We start from the raw sequence: 14,934 nt of genomic DNA, 5'->3' as shown, positions 1-14,934 counted from the left end.
ATAGCGTTCAAGATGAGCAGCTCCTTGATGGCCCAGAACGCGGTGGCTTGCTTCTGGCCACAGACCCAGGGTCGCGGAAAGAAGGAAAGCGCAAGGCAAAGGTGAAAAGGAAAGATTTACCCAACTGAATGCAGATTTCCAGAGAACAGCAAGGAGAGATAAGGAGGCCTTCCTGAATGAACAGTGCAAAGTAATAGAGGAAAACAATAGAATGGGAAGATCTCTTCAAGAAAATTGGAGAAATCAAGGCAGCGTTCCATGCAAAGCTGGCCATGATAAAGGACAAAAACGGTAGGGACCTAACAGACGCAGAAGAGATTAGGAAAAGATGGCAAGAATACACAGAAGAACTATACAAGAAAGACCTCAATGTCCTTGACAACCACGACGGTATAATCACTGACCTCGAGCAACACATCCTGGAATGTGAAGTTAAATGGGCCTTAGAAAGCATTACTAACAACAAAGCTAGTGGAGGTGATGGTATTGCAGCTGAGCTATTCAAAGTCTTAAAAGATGATGCTGTTAAAGTGCTGCACTCAATTTGCCAGCAAATTTGGGAAACGCAACAGTGGCCACAGGATTGGAAAAGGTCAGTGTACATTCCAATCCCAAAGAAGGGCAATGCCAAGGAGTGTTCAAACTATCGCACAATTGCACATATATCGCTAGCAAGGTCATGCTCAAGATCCTACAAGCTAGGCTTCAACAGTACGTTGATAGAGAACTGCCATGCGAAATGCTGGCCTGAATAAATCACAAGCGGGAATTAAGATTGCTGGGGAAAAGATCAACAACCACAGATATGCAGACGATACCACTCTAATGGCAGAAAGTGAAGGGGACCTAAAGAGCCTCTTGCTCAGAGTAAAAGAGGAGAGCGCAAAATTGGGCTTGAAGCTCAACATCAAAAAAACTAAGATCACTCCTTGGCAAATAGAAGGGGAAGTCGTGGAAGTAGTGACAGACTTCACGTTCCTGGGATCCCAGATCACCGCAGACTGTGACAGCAGCCATGAAATTAAAAGACGCCTGCTCCTTGGGAGGAAAGCAATGGCGAACCTAAACAGCATGATAAAAAGTAGAGACATCACCCTGCCAACAAAAGTCCGCATGGTCAAAGCAATGGTATTCCCAGTAGTCATGTATGGCTGCAAGAGTTGGACTGTAAGGACGGCCGAGCGCTGAAGAATAGATTCTTTTGAACTATGGTGCTGGAGAAGACTCTTGAGAGTCCCTTGGACTGCAACAAGATCAAATCAGTCAATCCTAAAAGAAATCAACCCTGACTGTTCCCTGGAAGGCCAGATAATGAAACTGAAGCTCAAATACTTTGGCCACCAAATGAGAAGGGAGCACTCACTGGAGAAGACCCTGATGCTGGGAAAGATTGAAGGTCAAAGAAGACGGGGACAGCAAAGGATGAGATGGTTAGACAGTGTCTTAGATGCAGCGAACATGAAATTGAGCAAACTTCAGAGGACGGCGGAAGACAAGAAGGCCTGGCGTGATCTGGTCCATGGGGTCGCAAAGAGTCGGACCCGACTGTGCGACTGAACAACAACAAAAAGCAGGAATCACTCTCAAATCACAATACCAGAACAAAACAAAAACCAATAACACTATACTTGTGCTGGGCAGAGGCTGTGTCTCTGAAACATTAAATGTTTGCTGGCTTCCCTATCTGGGGTAAGCCTATGACCTGACTTTCTCACCTGGAGGCTTAAGAAAGAGAGTCCATTCCAACTGGAACAGTCCTTGATATTCTGGATGGAAGTCATGGAGACCTCAACCTCTGTCTTCTCTGGTATAGCTGCTGCCCTGATAAGTAGGCCCCCTGGGACTGTCCCAGTTTCTCCTTTCCATCAGCCCCATCAACTCCATTAGCCAATCAGGGCATAGTTGGTTACTCCCTGTTGCTAGCTGGCAACCAGATAAAAGCATCTTATGCCAGCTGGTTAAGGCCGCCCAGTGCTTTTAATTAATGCTCAGCCCAAACAGGCTGCAACTAACCTGTAGAAACTTACAGACTGGTCACAATTAATGAAAGCCTTGGGATCTATAAATTCTGATCCTTAAAGACTTATAATCACTCCTTCTCCCATCCTCCAATATAAGTTTTTTCCTTGCAAATTATTAAACATTGTAGAAAGATGACAGCATGTCGTTAGGATTTTCCTATTTGAAGGCTTATAATTTTGATGCTTTTAGGGCCTTTTGCAACTTAAATTCTAGTAAAATAGTCTAGTTAAGTGCTTTTCTATATTTTAAATAATTTCAGAATGTGTATTGTTATGAGTACAGTGTGAAAAATAAGTTATTTAAGAAATCAACATCTCTTGAAAAATGAGTTGTTTTTAAAAAGTTTACTCTGACTCTCACAGTATGAATTAATGACATTGTTTAATACTACATGCAGTATAACAATCTGGCAGCAGACCTTTAACAAATTTTACAGTAAAGGTATATGCCACTAAGTCAATTTTGTTCAGACTTCCACCTTACTTGTCACCAGAGTACAGAAAACATTTTTGTTTGTTTCAATAATATTACCTTTCCCTTTCAGGGCATTCAGCAAAAGACAAGTGTCATCCAAAATCATTTCAAAAGAGCTTCCTACCAAATCCACAGCCCTTAATTTCAGGAAGTATCAGCCTCTAGTTCATTATGTAGTTACTTCCATGTAGTGGGAACTGATCTTCCAGAGTCTCTGGCACGGGTTCCTTTAAGTCCAATAGATTGTCCAGAGCGACTTCTGAAATCACGATCTAGCCCTTCATTTTGGGCCATCTCTTCATCATATCTAAGAAGAGAAAAATATGCATTAGCATCTAGTCATGTTATACAGTTTAGTTCAGTACCTTTATTGGCATAAATTATAAACATAACAAAAAAAAAGAAAACAAGTACAATTTTAGCATTACAAAGGGAGAGGTTTGCCGTCACAGAATTTTACCTTATCCTTATACTATTTTCCAGAGGGTTTTTTTTTTGTGCAGATACTTATTTCCACCAACAGGGGGCTCCCCCTCCCCCAACAGCTTTTCCTAAATAACGGTGAGAATTTAAAGTGCGGGGGGGGGGGGGGGCTTCTAACTGGCTTTGTCAGTAAAAGGGTGGGGGAACGGCCCTTTCCAGGCCTATTTTGGCCTTTCAGGGAGGGAGGGAGGAAGGGAGCCTTGGGGCCAGGCCTCACAAGAGTTGCCAGTGCCAGGCTGGGGGATTTCTAGAGATTTTGTGGTGGACTCTAAGGTGGGCTGGGTTTGGGAAGGGAGAGGCCTCAGCTGGGTATAATGCCACAGAGTCCACCCTCCAAAGCAGCCATTTTCTGCAGGGAGACAGACCTCTGCTGTCTAGAGTCCAGTTGTAATTCTGGGGGGTCTCCAGGTTCCATTTGGAGGTTGGCAACTCCAACTGGAGGTTGGAGGTAGGCCTGCTGTGGGGGGAGAAGAAGTAGGTGGGTGGCTAGGAGCACTGCCACTGCTGCTACTGCTGCTCTGTGGAGTGGGGGATGAAGCAGAAGGAGGCTGGAAGAGTGATATGGGCAGAAAGAGAGAGAAAGAGTGATGAAGTGGGGAGGCAGAAAAACAAAGAGAAAGATGACAGGTCAGAAAGAGAGAGGAAGTCACACGCATGGAGGAGAAATAGAGAGTAAGAAAAGGGGGGCAGAGGGGAGAAATAGTGTGAAAGAGGTAGGGGGTGAGGAGAGGAAGCAAAGGTTTGATGGATGAGATAACCATCCCGCAAGTTTCTTGTGGGTCTCCACTTGTGTTCCCAAATCCTCATAGCAATTAGAAGACACCTTGCTACTAAATAAGTAATATAAGGGCACTGGTCTGACAGAAGATATAAAACTAACCTCTAAGCGGGCTATCCATGAAAGTTGTGCAGAAGAGGACTAATTAAAGAATCCTGCAGCTTAACGCAGCTTAACACAGAAGTCACAATAGATCAAATCATGTGATGCAGATTTAAGATTTCTTACCCTACATGGACAAATTGTTTCATGATAAGAAAAGTTTGTAAATCTTCCAAAGAACTGCTATGGGGAGAGCATTAAATCTAGTGAGAATAAAAGCTCGACATGAGAAGATATAAGTATGAAAAATAGGATGGTAGAACCCCAGGATTAGGTGTGATACCAAACTCCAGCAGAAAGCATGTCCTGTTTGCAAAAGAGCAGAAAGTTTGTTTTTTCAGTATCCAAAAGTATGTTTTATCTAAAAGCGTGAGATTCTTCTAACATAAAGAGAGGATCAAGAGGGATACCAATAAGCTGTATTTTCCACAAAATTAAATGTGACCAATTTTCTTCTACAAATTTCCCTTCTTTTTTAAGTCCTGTAGATGAAAGCTGGACAGGGTTGCCTCTGATACTGGGTGCTGCAGAGAAGCCCTCTACTGCAGGAGGAAACCCTCTTCCCTCTTATTGGAGGTCTTGGGGGGAGCCCACCCTTCACCTCCTTGCTATGCCTTTGGTTTAACAGTTCCAGTCCTATATTGTTGGGGTTTTTTTTATTACTTTTTTATAATCCCCAGTTAACGTATCTATTAACTCTATATTACTCTATTTATCCTCCTGTTAATTGCTCTCTACATCTCTTCTTCTGAACTTATTGTCCCAGTTCAAATGCTTCCTTCCATTTGTTTAACTACTATATTCAGTAATTTCTTGCCTGAAGCCTCGTTGTATGCAGTAGGAGTTTTATTCTCCCAACTGACCACTAGATGTCCCAGTGGAAGCCATCTGTACTGAATGCCCTTTATCTCTTAAAGTTTTTGCTGTCTCTCTGAGATGTCTTTTGGTATTAATTACCTCCGCCGGAATGTCAGTGAACAAAAACACAACCGTGTCTTCAAGAAACAGACCCTGTTTATCCCTCGTGATTTTGAACAGTTTATTCTTCGTCTGTACCTGTTTGAATTCAATGACGATGTCTGGGTAGAAATTTTCAGAAGCCCTTTTGGAAATATTTATCCGGAAGGCAGAGGTGATTATCTCTTCGGAAGGCGTTGCTTTACCTGCTGAAAGTAGAATTTGAGACAGCCATTTATTTAAAGTTGCAGTTAGGTTTTCTGTTCTACCAAAATTTGCAGATACTCTCCAGAGTTTGGCTTTCTTTTCTTTCAGTTTAGTCTCCTGAAGTATGGTCTTGTTTTTAGCTTATGCCTCGAAATCCTTAAAGTCTTTCAGATCATCTGCCGTCTTTTTCGCCATCTGGTATGCTGATTCAGCTTTCTTCTCTGTGGATTTCAACGCTGTAGTAAGTTCCTCCAATTTCTTATTTATTGGTTCGATTGTTTGTTTGAGGAGTCCAACTTCTTTTTTTAACTGTCCAACTTCGCCACTCTTAATTTCATTCTTTATCTCTGTTAGGGTATGCAATATCTCCGTCTGATAGATTTGGTTGGGGTTGCTTCCCCCTCCCGCCATTTCCTCTAGGTCTGAGTCTTCTGAGTTTTCTAAGTCAGTATTATTCTTTCTGAGGGGTCTATAAGCAGGGTTTTTGGCTACCCGGCATTGATGTTTATTTCCAAAATTGGCTTTGTTTTCTGAGAGCGAATTCTTAATCTTCTGCGGGAATAGCAGGAGAGTAGAAGGGATGCAGCCAGCCGGAAGCTCAGCTACCACGCCCCCCCCGAAACCTTTTTTTGTTCCTCCCCCTCATCAGAATGTGCACTCTGCTCTAAATTAAAAGAATCCTTAAGAACATAAGTACATAAGAGAAGTCAATGTTGGATCAGGCTAATGGCCCATCCAGTCCATCACTCTGTCAAACAGTGGCCAAAAATACCAGGTGCCATCAGGAGGTCCAGCAGTGGGGCCAGGACACTAGAAGACCTTCCACTGTGACCCACCCCAAGCACCAAGAATACAGTGCATCACTTACCCCAGACAGAAAGTTCTTATCTATACCTTGTGGCTAATAGCCACTGATGGACCTCTGCTCCATATATTTATCCAATTCCCTCTAGAAGCTGTCCATGCTTGTAGCTGCCACCACCTCCTATGGCAGGGAATTCCTTGTGTTAATCACTCTTTGGGTGAAGAAGGACTTCCTTTTATCTGCTCTAACCCAACTGCTCAGCAATTACATTGACTGTCCACCCTGAATATCCTTGTCTGAGACATTTGCTCTCTTAATTCAGGGAAGAAAGAATTGCTTTGAGTCTCATAGGAATGGGGATGGGAAACAGAGCAGCTGAATTGGCTTGCCGTTTACTCAGCAACCAAACAGTGCTTCATGTTGCATCTAATCATTGGAATAGAGGCCGTTGGTCTAATAAGAGCAAAAATTGCCTTTCACTGAGTCTCTCAGAACTGAATTTCACTTTATTTATCTTATCAGTGCTGAATACCTTCCATATTTTAAGTCAGAACTGAGAATAATGTTAACTTTTGGAAACTCAACAATCCCTTTGATGCTACTTAAAATGAGACCTTTTTTCCCTCTGGAGTTTTTTGTGTGAAGGATCTACTAAACTTTTGCTCCCTGACCTTTGTGCAAAGAGTCCCCTTGCTTCCAATCCTGTGATCTCACAGGATGCAAATTATTTAATAAATGTTGACCCAGTTCCCCTTTTGGCTGATAATACTTTGGTGGTTCTACAGCCCATCTCTAGCAAAGAGGACAATCAGTCTGCTGAAATGATGCCAGCCCTTGCAAATCCACCTGGTGGTACATCTCGGAATCAGCAGAGGAATTCTTTCTCCACCTTGAATGAGCTCAAGTCCTCTTTACATAAATTGTGCTCAACTGCAGACTCCTTTAAATGTTTTCCTCCAAAGGTGACAGACAAAGGTCTAGCTACAGCAAAATAGGAACCCCTGAGTAATGCTAATGACAATCCTATTTTCGATCTAGAGAACAGCTTAACAAGGCACCAGAAAGCCTTTTGCCCCATTGGTCAGGATAAGTCCAAAAGATGTAACCCTGATGAACACCTGATTGGTGACGCTAATCAGGGACCCATCTCCCATCTTTTGTCTGTATCTGGGAACCTATTCAACTGAACCATCAATGGTCATAAAAATCCATTCAACTAGCCCCAGTACAGTCATCCAGCACCTGGCTTAATCCCATCATAGCTAGACTCTGCCCTCTGAGAGCTCATTGGTTTCATCTAGGCCTTGCACATCCTGATGCCATGCACCCCTGGGACTCATTATTGGCTGGGGGCGGGGCTACAGCACAGCAACATGGTTGGCTCCCGGGTGCCACCAGCTCTTTGTTTTATTTAGAGGAGTTTTCAGGGGAACCCAAGCTCCACCAGACCTCCTGGAGGGAGGTCAGGTGCAAGGAACTTGATTCGGGGGCCCTGTTTGCGGCAAAAACGGGTGGAAGCCCTGGATTGTCCCGAGGCAAAGAACGAAGAAGCGCAATTATGGCAGCCATAAATTGCACCAGCTGTGTATGCCCTGGAAGCAAGAGAGTTAATCTCAGCCTCATCAGTGACATCGACGAAGATTTACAACGCAAGTACCTGGAAAAACATCATTAGCGAAGCAGAAGACTTTAAGCCCCTGTAAAAATCTTTAAAAGGACATGGAAAGGAGGGTGAGACTCCCCCCCTCCTTTCTTGTGGAGCAGTAGAGACAATTCATTTAAAGAAAGTTGAGTGAAATATTGCTTAGGGCAAAGTGTGACTTTTGTTTGTGCTTTGATAAAAGGATTTTATAGTGCTCTTGGAAAAAAGATAGACAGAAAGAGAGTTATTAGAGTTGTTTCTTTTTCTTTGTGGCAACTTTTTATGACGTCACACTCCATTGCTGGGAATGGAGGAGCTTATTATGACTACCATTCTTAGTGGAGATGTAAGCATCTGACTTGCGCAAACAGATTCTCAGCTGTCAACAACTTTAAGCACGGTCAGCTTTGAAAAGACCATTGACAATAAGCAGTAGAGATTGTGGACTCTGCTGGGTCTTTGTTACTGTTTTAAAATAGAGGGACAAGATCCAAAAATAAAAATGCCAGATAATATTTGCCCAGAGAGCTCTGTAGAAATTAATCAGCTACAGGTCTCTTGGAAGGAGTTTCGGGCCATGATTGTGGATGCAATCAATTTGGCATTTAAAGACATTTTAGAATCTGTAAAGGATAAATGCGCTGCAACACCAACCCAAACTATAAGCCAGATAAAAACTTCAGCATCAAACAGTGCAAGAATCAGAACAATATTATAATTTAGTGGACCCAACCTATAGAAAAAAAGAATCCCAGCAGCAAATCTTGCCAGCTGCAAGACAACACCACAAACAACCTGACTTAACCTATAGAGAAAAGGATCCTCAGCAAAAGTGCAAGACACAGAACAGCCCTGCAATCAAGATTATCAAGGCTACAGTGAGAACAACAGATCTACTAAAAGACTGTCAAATTCTGCAATCCTCAAAGTTATACTCCACAGAGAAGACGAAACAGAAGCTATGAAAACATTAACCACCATAAAAATGGAATACAGATGGTGAGCCAAAATACTCTCTACCTATAAGGGAAAGATTTTTTTAAAGAGACACAGAACTATGACTTTATTGAAAAAAAGGACTTTCAAAAAGAAGAAAAGAATAAAACCTCCTAAATAAGGCTGATCTAGAGAACCCTGGTTTTTGTGTAATTGACTAAGATGGGCTAGGGAAAACTGTTGGCAATGGATTAACACTGGTGACAACTGAATTTATATCCTTTTTTATGCATCTATAAAATTATACCCCACAATAAAATTAACCCTTGTTTTTGTGCAACTGATTAAGATGGGCAAGGGGAAATTGTATTGGCAATGAATTAACATTGGTTGTAATTGAAATTATATTTTTCTTTCTTCTTTTTTTAATTCATTTATAAAATTATAGCCCATAAAAAATTAGGGAAAATTTTAAGAGTTCTAGGAAGTTTTATAAACAGAAGACATTAAAAATATTAGAGAATAAGCTGTAAAAAAGTGACTTATTATACATGTGAGAAAGATATTTAGGGAAGGATAACAACAGAAAAATGTAGAGAATGACTTTTAATGATATTAAGGTGGCTTAATACATAAAACAAACTAGAGAATATACTTATATGTTAAAATAATTAGCACAAATAGAAATGTTATAAAGTTAGTTAATAGGTAAAGATAGTTAATTTATAGAAGATTGTTGTAGAATGCTTAATTAGGAGAGAATTGGCTTAGTTAGTAATAGAGATGTAATAATTATAGACAGTGGTCATTTCGTAGAAAAAGGTGCAGGAGCTCATTAGAATAACTTATTTGCATATGCCACACCCCTGGCATCAGATGGAAGGGAAGGTGGTTTAAACCCCGTCCCCTTCCATGGCTTGCAAGCGTGCCCCATGGCTGCAGGGCGTGCAGGCAAGCTGGCTCCTTGGATGGAAGGGGAGGGAATTTAAACCCAGTCCCCTTTCAAGACTTGATTGTTGTAGAATGCTTAATTAGGAGAGAATTGGCTTGGTTAGTAATAGAGATGCAATAATTATAGACAGGGTGCATGGGCAAACCGGCGCCTGGGATGGAAGGAGATGGGGTTTAAACCCAGTCCCCTTCCATGGTTTGCCCGCACACCCCATGGCTGCAGGGTGCGCGGGCAAGCAGGCACCTGGGGTGGAAGGGTACGGGTGTATGCTTGCTTGATTTTAAGTTCGTATGTTTAAGGATCATTCAGTAAAGACATCACTGCTTTAGTAATCCATGCATCTATTTCTGGGACTGGGAAATCAAACTCCCATATACACAGGACACGATCCACACCTATTGCCATTTTATACTCATAATTCCCCAAGCTATTAGTAATAAATTAAGGCAATTTGGCTAACATCATTCTACTCCAAGAAATTTGGATCCAAAGAGAAATACAGTTAGAAGGGTATATATTTCTTGTTCGATTTTGGCTTCTACAACTGGGATAGTGGCCCTCATAGAGCAGGCTTGTGCTTCTTGGTCTCAAAGCAGCTAAAAGTTGAGCCCATAATTCTGTCTTCTTGCCCTCCTCTGACCCAAGCATTTCTTCTCAAATTGTCTTATTTAAGCTTGCTTGTAATTAATTTAGATTTATCCCCAGGTACCAACAGAGCTGATCTCTCAGTCCAATGGGACTGTTTAAATGCATATGTTGTGGACCTTGAGCTGAAATACCCTTTGGCAGAACTTCTGATTGCAGGTGATTTTAATGTTAGGATCAGGAAGGATGGCCAGCCATTATGTAAGGCCATGGGCTTTGACCCAAATGATACCCTCCAGTTAATCCTGCGGGGCTCATTTTGGCTAAATTCTGTATTCCATCTAATAGACTCACTTTAAATGGGTCCCTATCTCATGATTCTTCTGGCGAGTATACAGTTAGTTCGACTTGAAATAGTAGTGTTATCAATAATGCCATTGTTTCCTTTGACTTGAAAATACGTCTCCTGGACTTCTATGTAGGAGAGTTTGTTGATAGTGACCACTTTTCTCTGATTAGTATCCTTCAGTATGAATCTCTCACTCAATCATCACCTCCTCCCACTACGTTATGCAAGAATATACTAGTCCACTAAAGAATTAGATGGTCTCAAAGAGTGGATGAGGGTATCAACCAGCTGATCAATACTAAAAGCCTAAGTGAGTTAAATCAGCAATTAACAAATGATGAAAATCTCCCCAAGGCTTTTCGGTCCTATGGCATTCTTGCTACTACCATCAATTGTTCACTTCAACAGCAATCTGCAGCTTGCCGTAATTTATCTAGAAGTAATATTGATGTAGGGAGCTGCGGTGGCTCAAGTGGTTAAGACGCTGAACTGTAGGCTGTGGAAGGTCAGTAGTTCAGCAGTTCAAGACCCGAGTGCCGCATGACGGAGTGAGCTCCCGTCTCTAGTTCCAGTTCCTGCCAACCTAGTAGTTCGAAAGCAAGAAATTGCAAGTAGATAAATAGGTACCACTTCGGTGGGAAGGTAACAGCATTCCGTGTGCCTTGGTGTTTAGTCATGCTGGCCACATGACCACGGAAACGTCTTCGGACAACACTGGCTCTTTGGCTTTGAAATGGAGATGAGCCCTAGAGTCGGATTCGACTGGCTTTTGAGCAAGGGAACCTTTACCTTTAATATTGATGTATGGTTTGATGGTGAATGTCAAAGACTGAAATATCAAATATTTGCTACATACCATTCTTATTGCAATAGCAAAGCAACTACTGTTCCCACTAGCTACTTTAAACTGAAAAAAACAACTTCAAAATACAATTGCTCATAAGAAGAGACTGCTATGTAGCAGGAATTGGGATTTATTAATGCTTCCTTAGCCAAAAATAGCAAACCATTCTGGTTTCTAGTTGCAGATGCCTTCTTTAATAGGAGCCAGTCTTCCGACTGACCTGTATCAGTTCAGGCTTGGACAGATTAATTTTCAAATATATTATATGATTCTTCAATTACTTTCCTTGGTCAACAAGAGACAATCCCTCCTAATTTATCTGAATTAAACCCAGTTAGCCCTAATGAAATTAAATGTTTAATTAATCAATTGAAAGTTGAAAAGGCTTTGGGCATCAATGGACTACCTCCAGAATTATTAAAAAATCACCTAGAATAGTGGGCCCCTCCTCTGGCCATTATTTTTACTCAAATAAAACCAGGATCATGCCTGATATGTGGATAAATGCTATCATAGCTAGGTTATACAATCACCAGACTTACTGAGGCCCAAATATTTGGAAGGGGGAGTACCCTAAAATGAGAGTCTAAGCTCTATGCCATTAAAAATTTCTTTCCAGTTGAGTTGAGTCGAGTCTAAGCAGTGGATAGAAAAGCTGGTCTTGAATCCAAAACAGTTCAATTAATGTTCTAATTTTTATATAGAAGGACTATTTTCCCCCCATGAAAATTTCACTATTCTTTCTACATAACAAAAATGTAGTTTCAAAACACTGGCATTTGTGTTTAATGTGAACTACTGCCCACGGAAAATTATAGGAAAACTATCAATAACTTGTTGGTTGATGCTAACTTATATTTCAACAGTTCGTGTCAACTCTTCAAGTGTGATGCTATGCTGTGTTTGAATTTATATATCCTGAAGATGGTAGAGTTCTTAAATTCAAGCATGTTTCAATTGCAATTCAACATAGTCTATTTACAAACATGTAGCTTTAGTAGCTCACTTTGTAGAAAAACAACATCGAGCACCAAATTTTTCTCTTTGCTATTGAGAAACCATATGTACACTCCTGTAATTGACTGGATTACTACAAATTACTACACTGATAAAAGGCATTTTGAATCCATACTTTAGGTTCATATATCACAGAGAGTTAAACGATCAATTAACCTTCCCTCCATTCATTTAAAGTGATTCATCTTCAACTATAATTCCCCCCCTTCTTAGTTCTCTGTTAAATTATTGGATCACATCTGCTGCCTTTGATGGAGGTAAATGTAGATTACTGGATGTGTTTAAATAAATTTTTGTAAATCCACACATACACACACAAAAAGCAGCTATAATTTCACTTGTTGCCCAAAGAACCTTTGATAGACTGGAATGGCATTAGTGGCCCATAAATTTACTATCAGTGGTAGACAAACTGTACGCTTCTTTGCTGTATAAGAAGCTACTTTTGGTTGAGAGCACATTGGATTCCATAGAGGTGTCAGTGCAGCTGACCAATGCCACACTCTCCCATTTATTGTAGATAAGTACACCAGCTCAAGAGATGGCAGGTTAGCTGTCACCTTCATGGATCTCAGAGCAGCCTTTGACTCAGTGCCTAGACAAAGACTATAGGATAAACTTAACAAATCTTCTATGGACAAGCACCTCCTCTTCCTGATTCAACAATTATATGGTCAGTCTACTGCTCGGGAGAGATGTGGTCCTGCTGGCGAACTGACCAGAGATATCCCACTGAACAGAGGAGTTAAGCAAGGATGCATCCTTGCTCCACTGTTATTCAATTTATACTTTAATGACTTAAGTTCTTACATATCTGGAAATGAATTTCATCCACCTTGCCTGGCCCATGTTATACATGGATGATACCGCCCTTTTGTCAAGATCTGTGGTTGGCCTACACAGGCTCATAGATTCCTTCTTGGAATATTGTACCAGAGAGGGCTTAGTTATTAATGTTACTAAGCCTAAGGCTGTGCACACGAAAGCATATACCCAGAATAAAAATCTGGTCTTAAAGGTGACTCTGGACTCAAACTTTGTTCTGCTGCTTCAGACTAACATAGCTACCCACCTGAATCTTTTTTTTAAATAGTATAAAATGGTTTCTTTAATATACACCTATGAACTATGGTGCTGGAGAAGACTCTTGAGAGTCCCTTGGACTGCAAGAAGAACAAATCAGTCAATCCTCAAAGAAATCAACCCTGACTGTTCCCTGGAAGGCCAGATAATGAAACTGAAGCTAAAATACTTTGGCCACCAAATGAGAAGGGAGCACTCACTGGAGAAGACCCTGATGCTGGGAAAGATTGAAGGTCAAAGAAGACGGGGACGGCAAAGGATGAGATGGTTAGACAGTGTCATCGATGCAACGAACATGAAGTTGAGCAAACTTCAGAGGATGGCGGAAGACCGGAAGGCCTGGAGGGAGCTGGTCCATGGGGTCGCAAAGAGTCGGACTCGACTGTGCGACTGAACAACAACATGACAGTAAAAAAAATAATCTCAAGCGCATATTTCACATGACTGCTCTTTCCCACCCCAAGTTGACTAATGGCACCACTGTCGCAGAGTTCTACATACATTCTGGTTTTATGACTGGTCCAAATGTAACCTCTTAACAAGCCAACATGGTTTAAGGGACTCGAACCACTCTCTATTTCTTGGTTTACAATATAAACTAGTATTGAGCCAGAACATCACGAGGATATGATCTTTGTCACAATATAACCTCAGAATGTAAGTTGCAGTAGTGCGAACAATTGTTTCTGTACAGTCTGATACTTACAAAATCTCATAATTTCCAAAGGCTTCCTTAGGAGGTGATTTATTCCATTTATAATCTGGAATTTCCCCATTGGGCACAGCAATATTAAGGGTATCATTAATAAGGTTATATTTAAGAATACGGTCATTGGCAGTACTTGAAGTAAGAGATGGAGAAGCATTGACCTATGAGAGGTGCAGAAGAGAAAGAGAAATTGTTCACATTTATCCTACAAATAAAAAGATGATTGTTGAAATAACTCTGAAAAGCTGCTCTGTGAAGTTGACTACCTTGCATGGTTTTACAGTTTGGTCCAGTAGAGCATATGCTGCTTCTTGGAATGACAACATGGAAGTTATTGCCAAAATAAGCAAACAGTATACATGTACAGTATGCCAATAAAGGTATGTAATTGTATACATATGTTTGTAAAATATTTATTTATTTATTTATTTAGGGATTTATATCCCACCCTACCCAGCGGCTCAAATCAATGGCATATGACAATTCCTCAAATACAAAACATTAGAAGTTCCTTTCACAACTGTTTAGTTATCCAGCTGTTTTTCTGAAAAAGGGAATCTTTAGTGTTCAAGAAGTATGATTCTTTTCCCTGCACTTTCTTTAAGAAGAAATGTACAGACCACATAACTATTTACCTCAATAAGCCAAGGTTTAAGCTTGTCATCAATTATGATGTCGTATCCATAGCATTCAAAACAGTGCTTATCATTGTTCATTACGGGCTGAAAGAGTTAAAAGTGTATCAGTCATCATACACAAAGTCAGAGTAGAAAGAATAAGACTGGGATATATTTACAGCCTATTGAGTATTGACTACACTACTTACACAATTTGCTAGGCATTTCAAATTCAATGGACTACCAGCTGACCATCCCTGATGTTCAGTTTCAGCAGCAGTCATGCTCCTCCCTTTCCTAGATGAAATTAGTGGCTTGCTGAGATTCTAGAACAGAGATGTCGAACTAATTTGTTACGAGGGCCAGATCTGA

General features: G+C 40.9%; 1 protein-coding gene across 1 annotated transcript in view; it reads right to left on the bottom strand.

Moving 5' to 3' along the window:
* Positions 1-2,434: 2,434 nt before the first annotated feature.
* TTLL1 (tubulin tyrosine ligase like 1) overlaps positions 2,435-14,934 on the bottom strand; it is a 40,857-nt gene continuing 28,357 nt past the window's right edge. Inside the window, exons 8-10 of the mRNA XM_015422980.1 lie at positions 14,581-14,667; positions 13,943-14,106; positions 2,435-2,803 (exon numbers count right to left, since the gene is read on the bottom strand). Of these exons, the coding sequence (XP_015278466.1) occupies positions 2,674-2,803; positions 13,943-14,106; positions 14,581-14,667 (381 nt within the window). The 3' untranslated portion in view covers positions 2,435-2,673. The remainder of the gene's footprint in view (positions 2,804-13,942; positions 14,107-14,580; positions 14,668-14,934) is intronic.

This window comes from Gekko japonicus, unplaced genomic scaffold (genome assembly GCF_001447785.1).
Source record: "Gekko japonicus isolate JY-2015 unplaced genomic scaffold, Gekko_japonicus_V1.1 scaffold145, whole genome shotgun sequence".
Taxonomy (NCBI): Eukaryota; Metazoa; Chordata; class Lepidosauria; order Squamata; family Gekkonidae; genus Gekko; species Gekko japonicus.
Note: the sequence above shows the minus strand (reverse complement) of the source record. Positions and strands in the feature narration are given on the sequence as shown.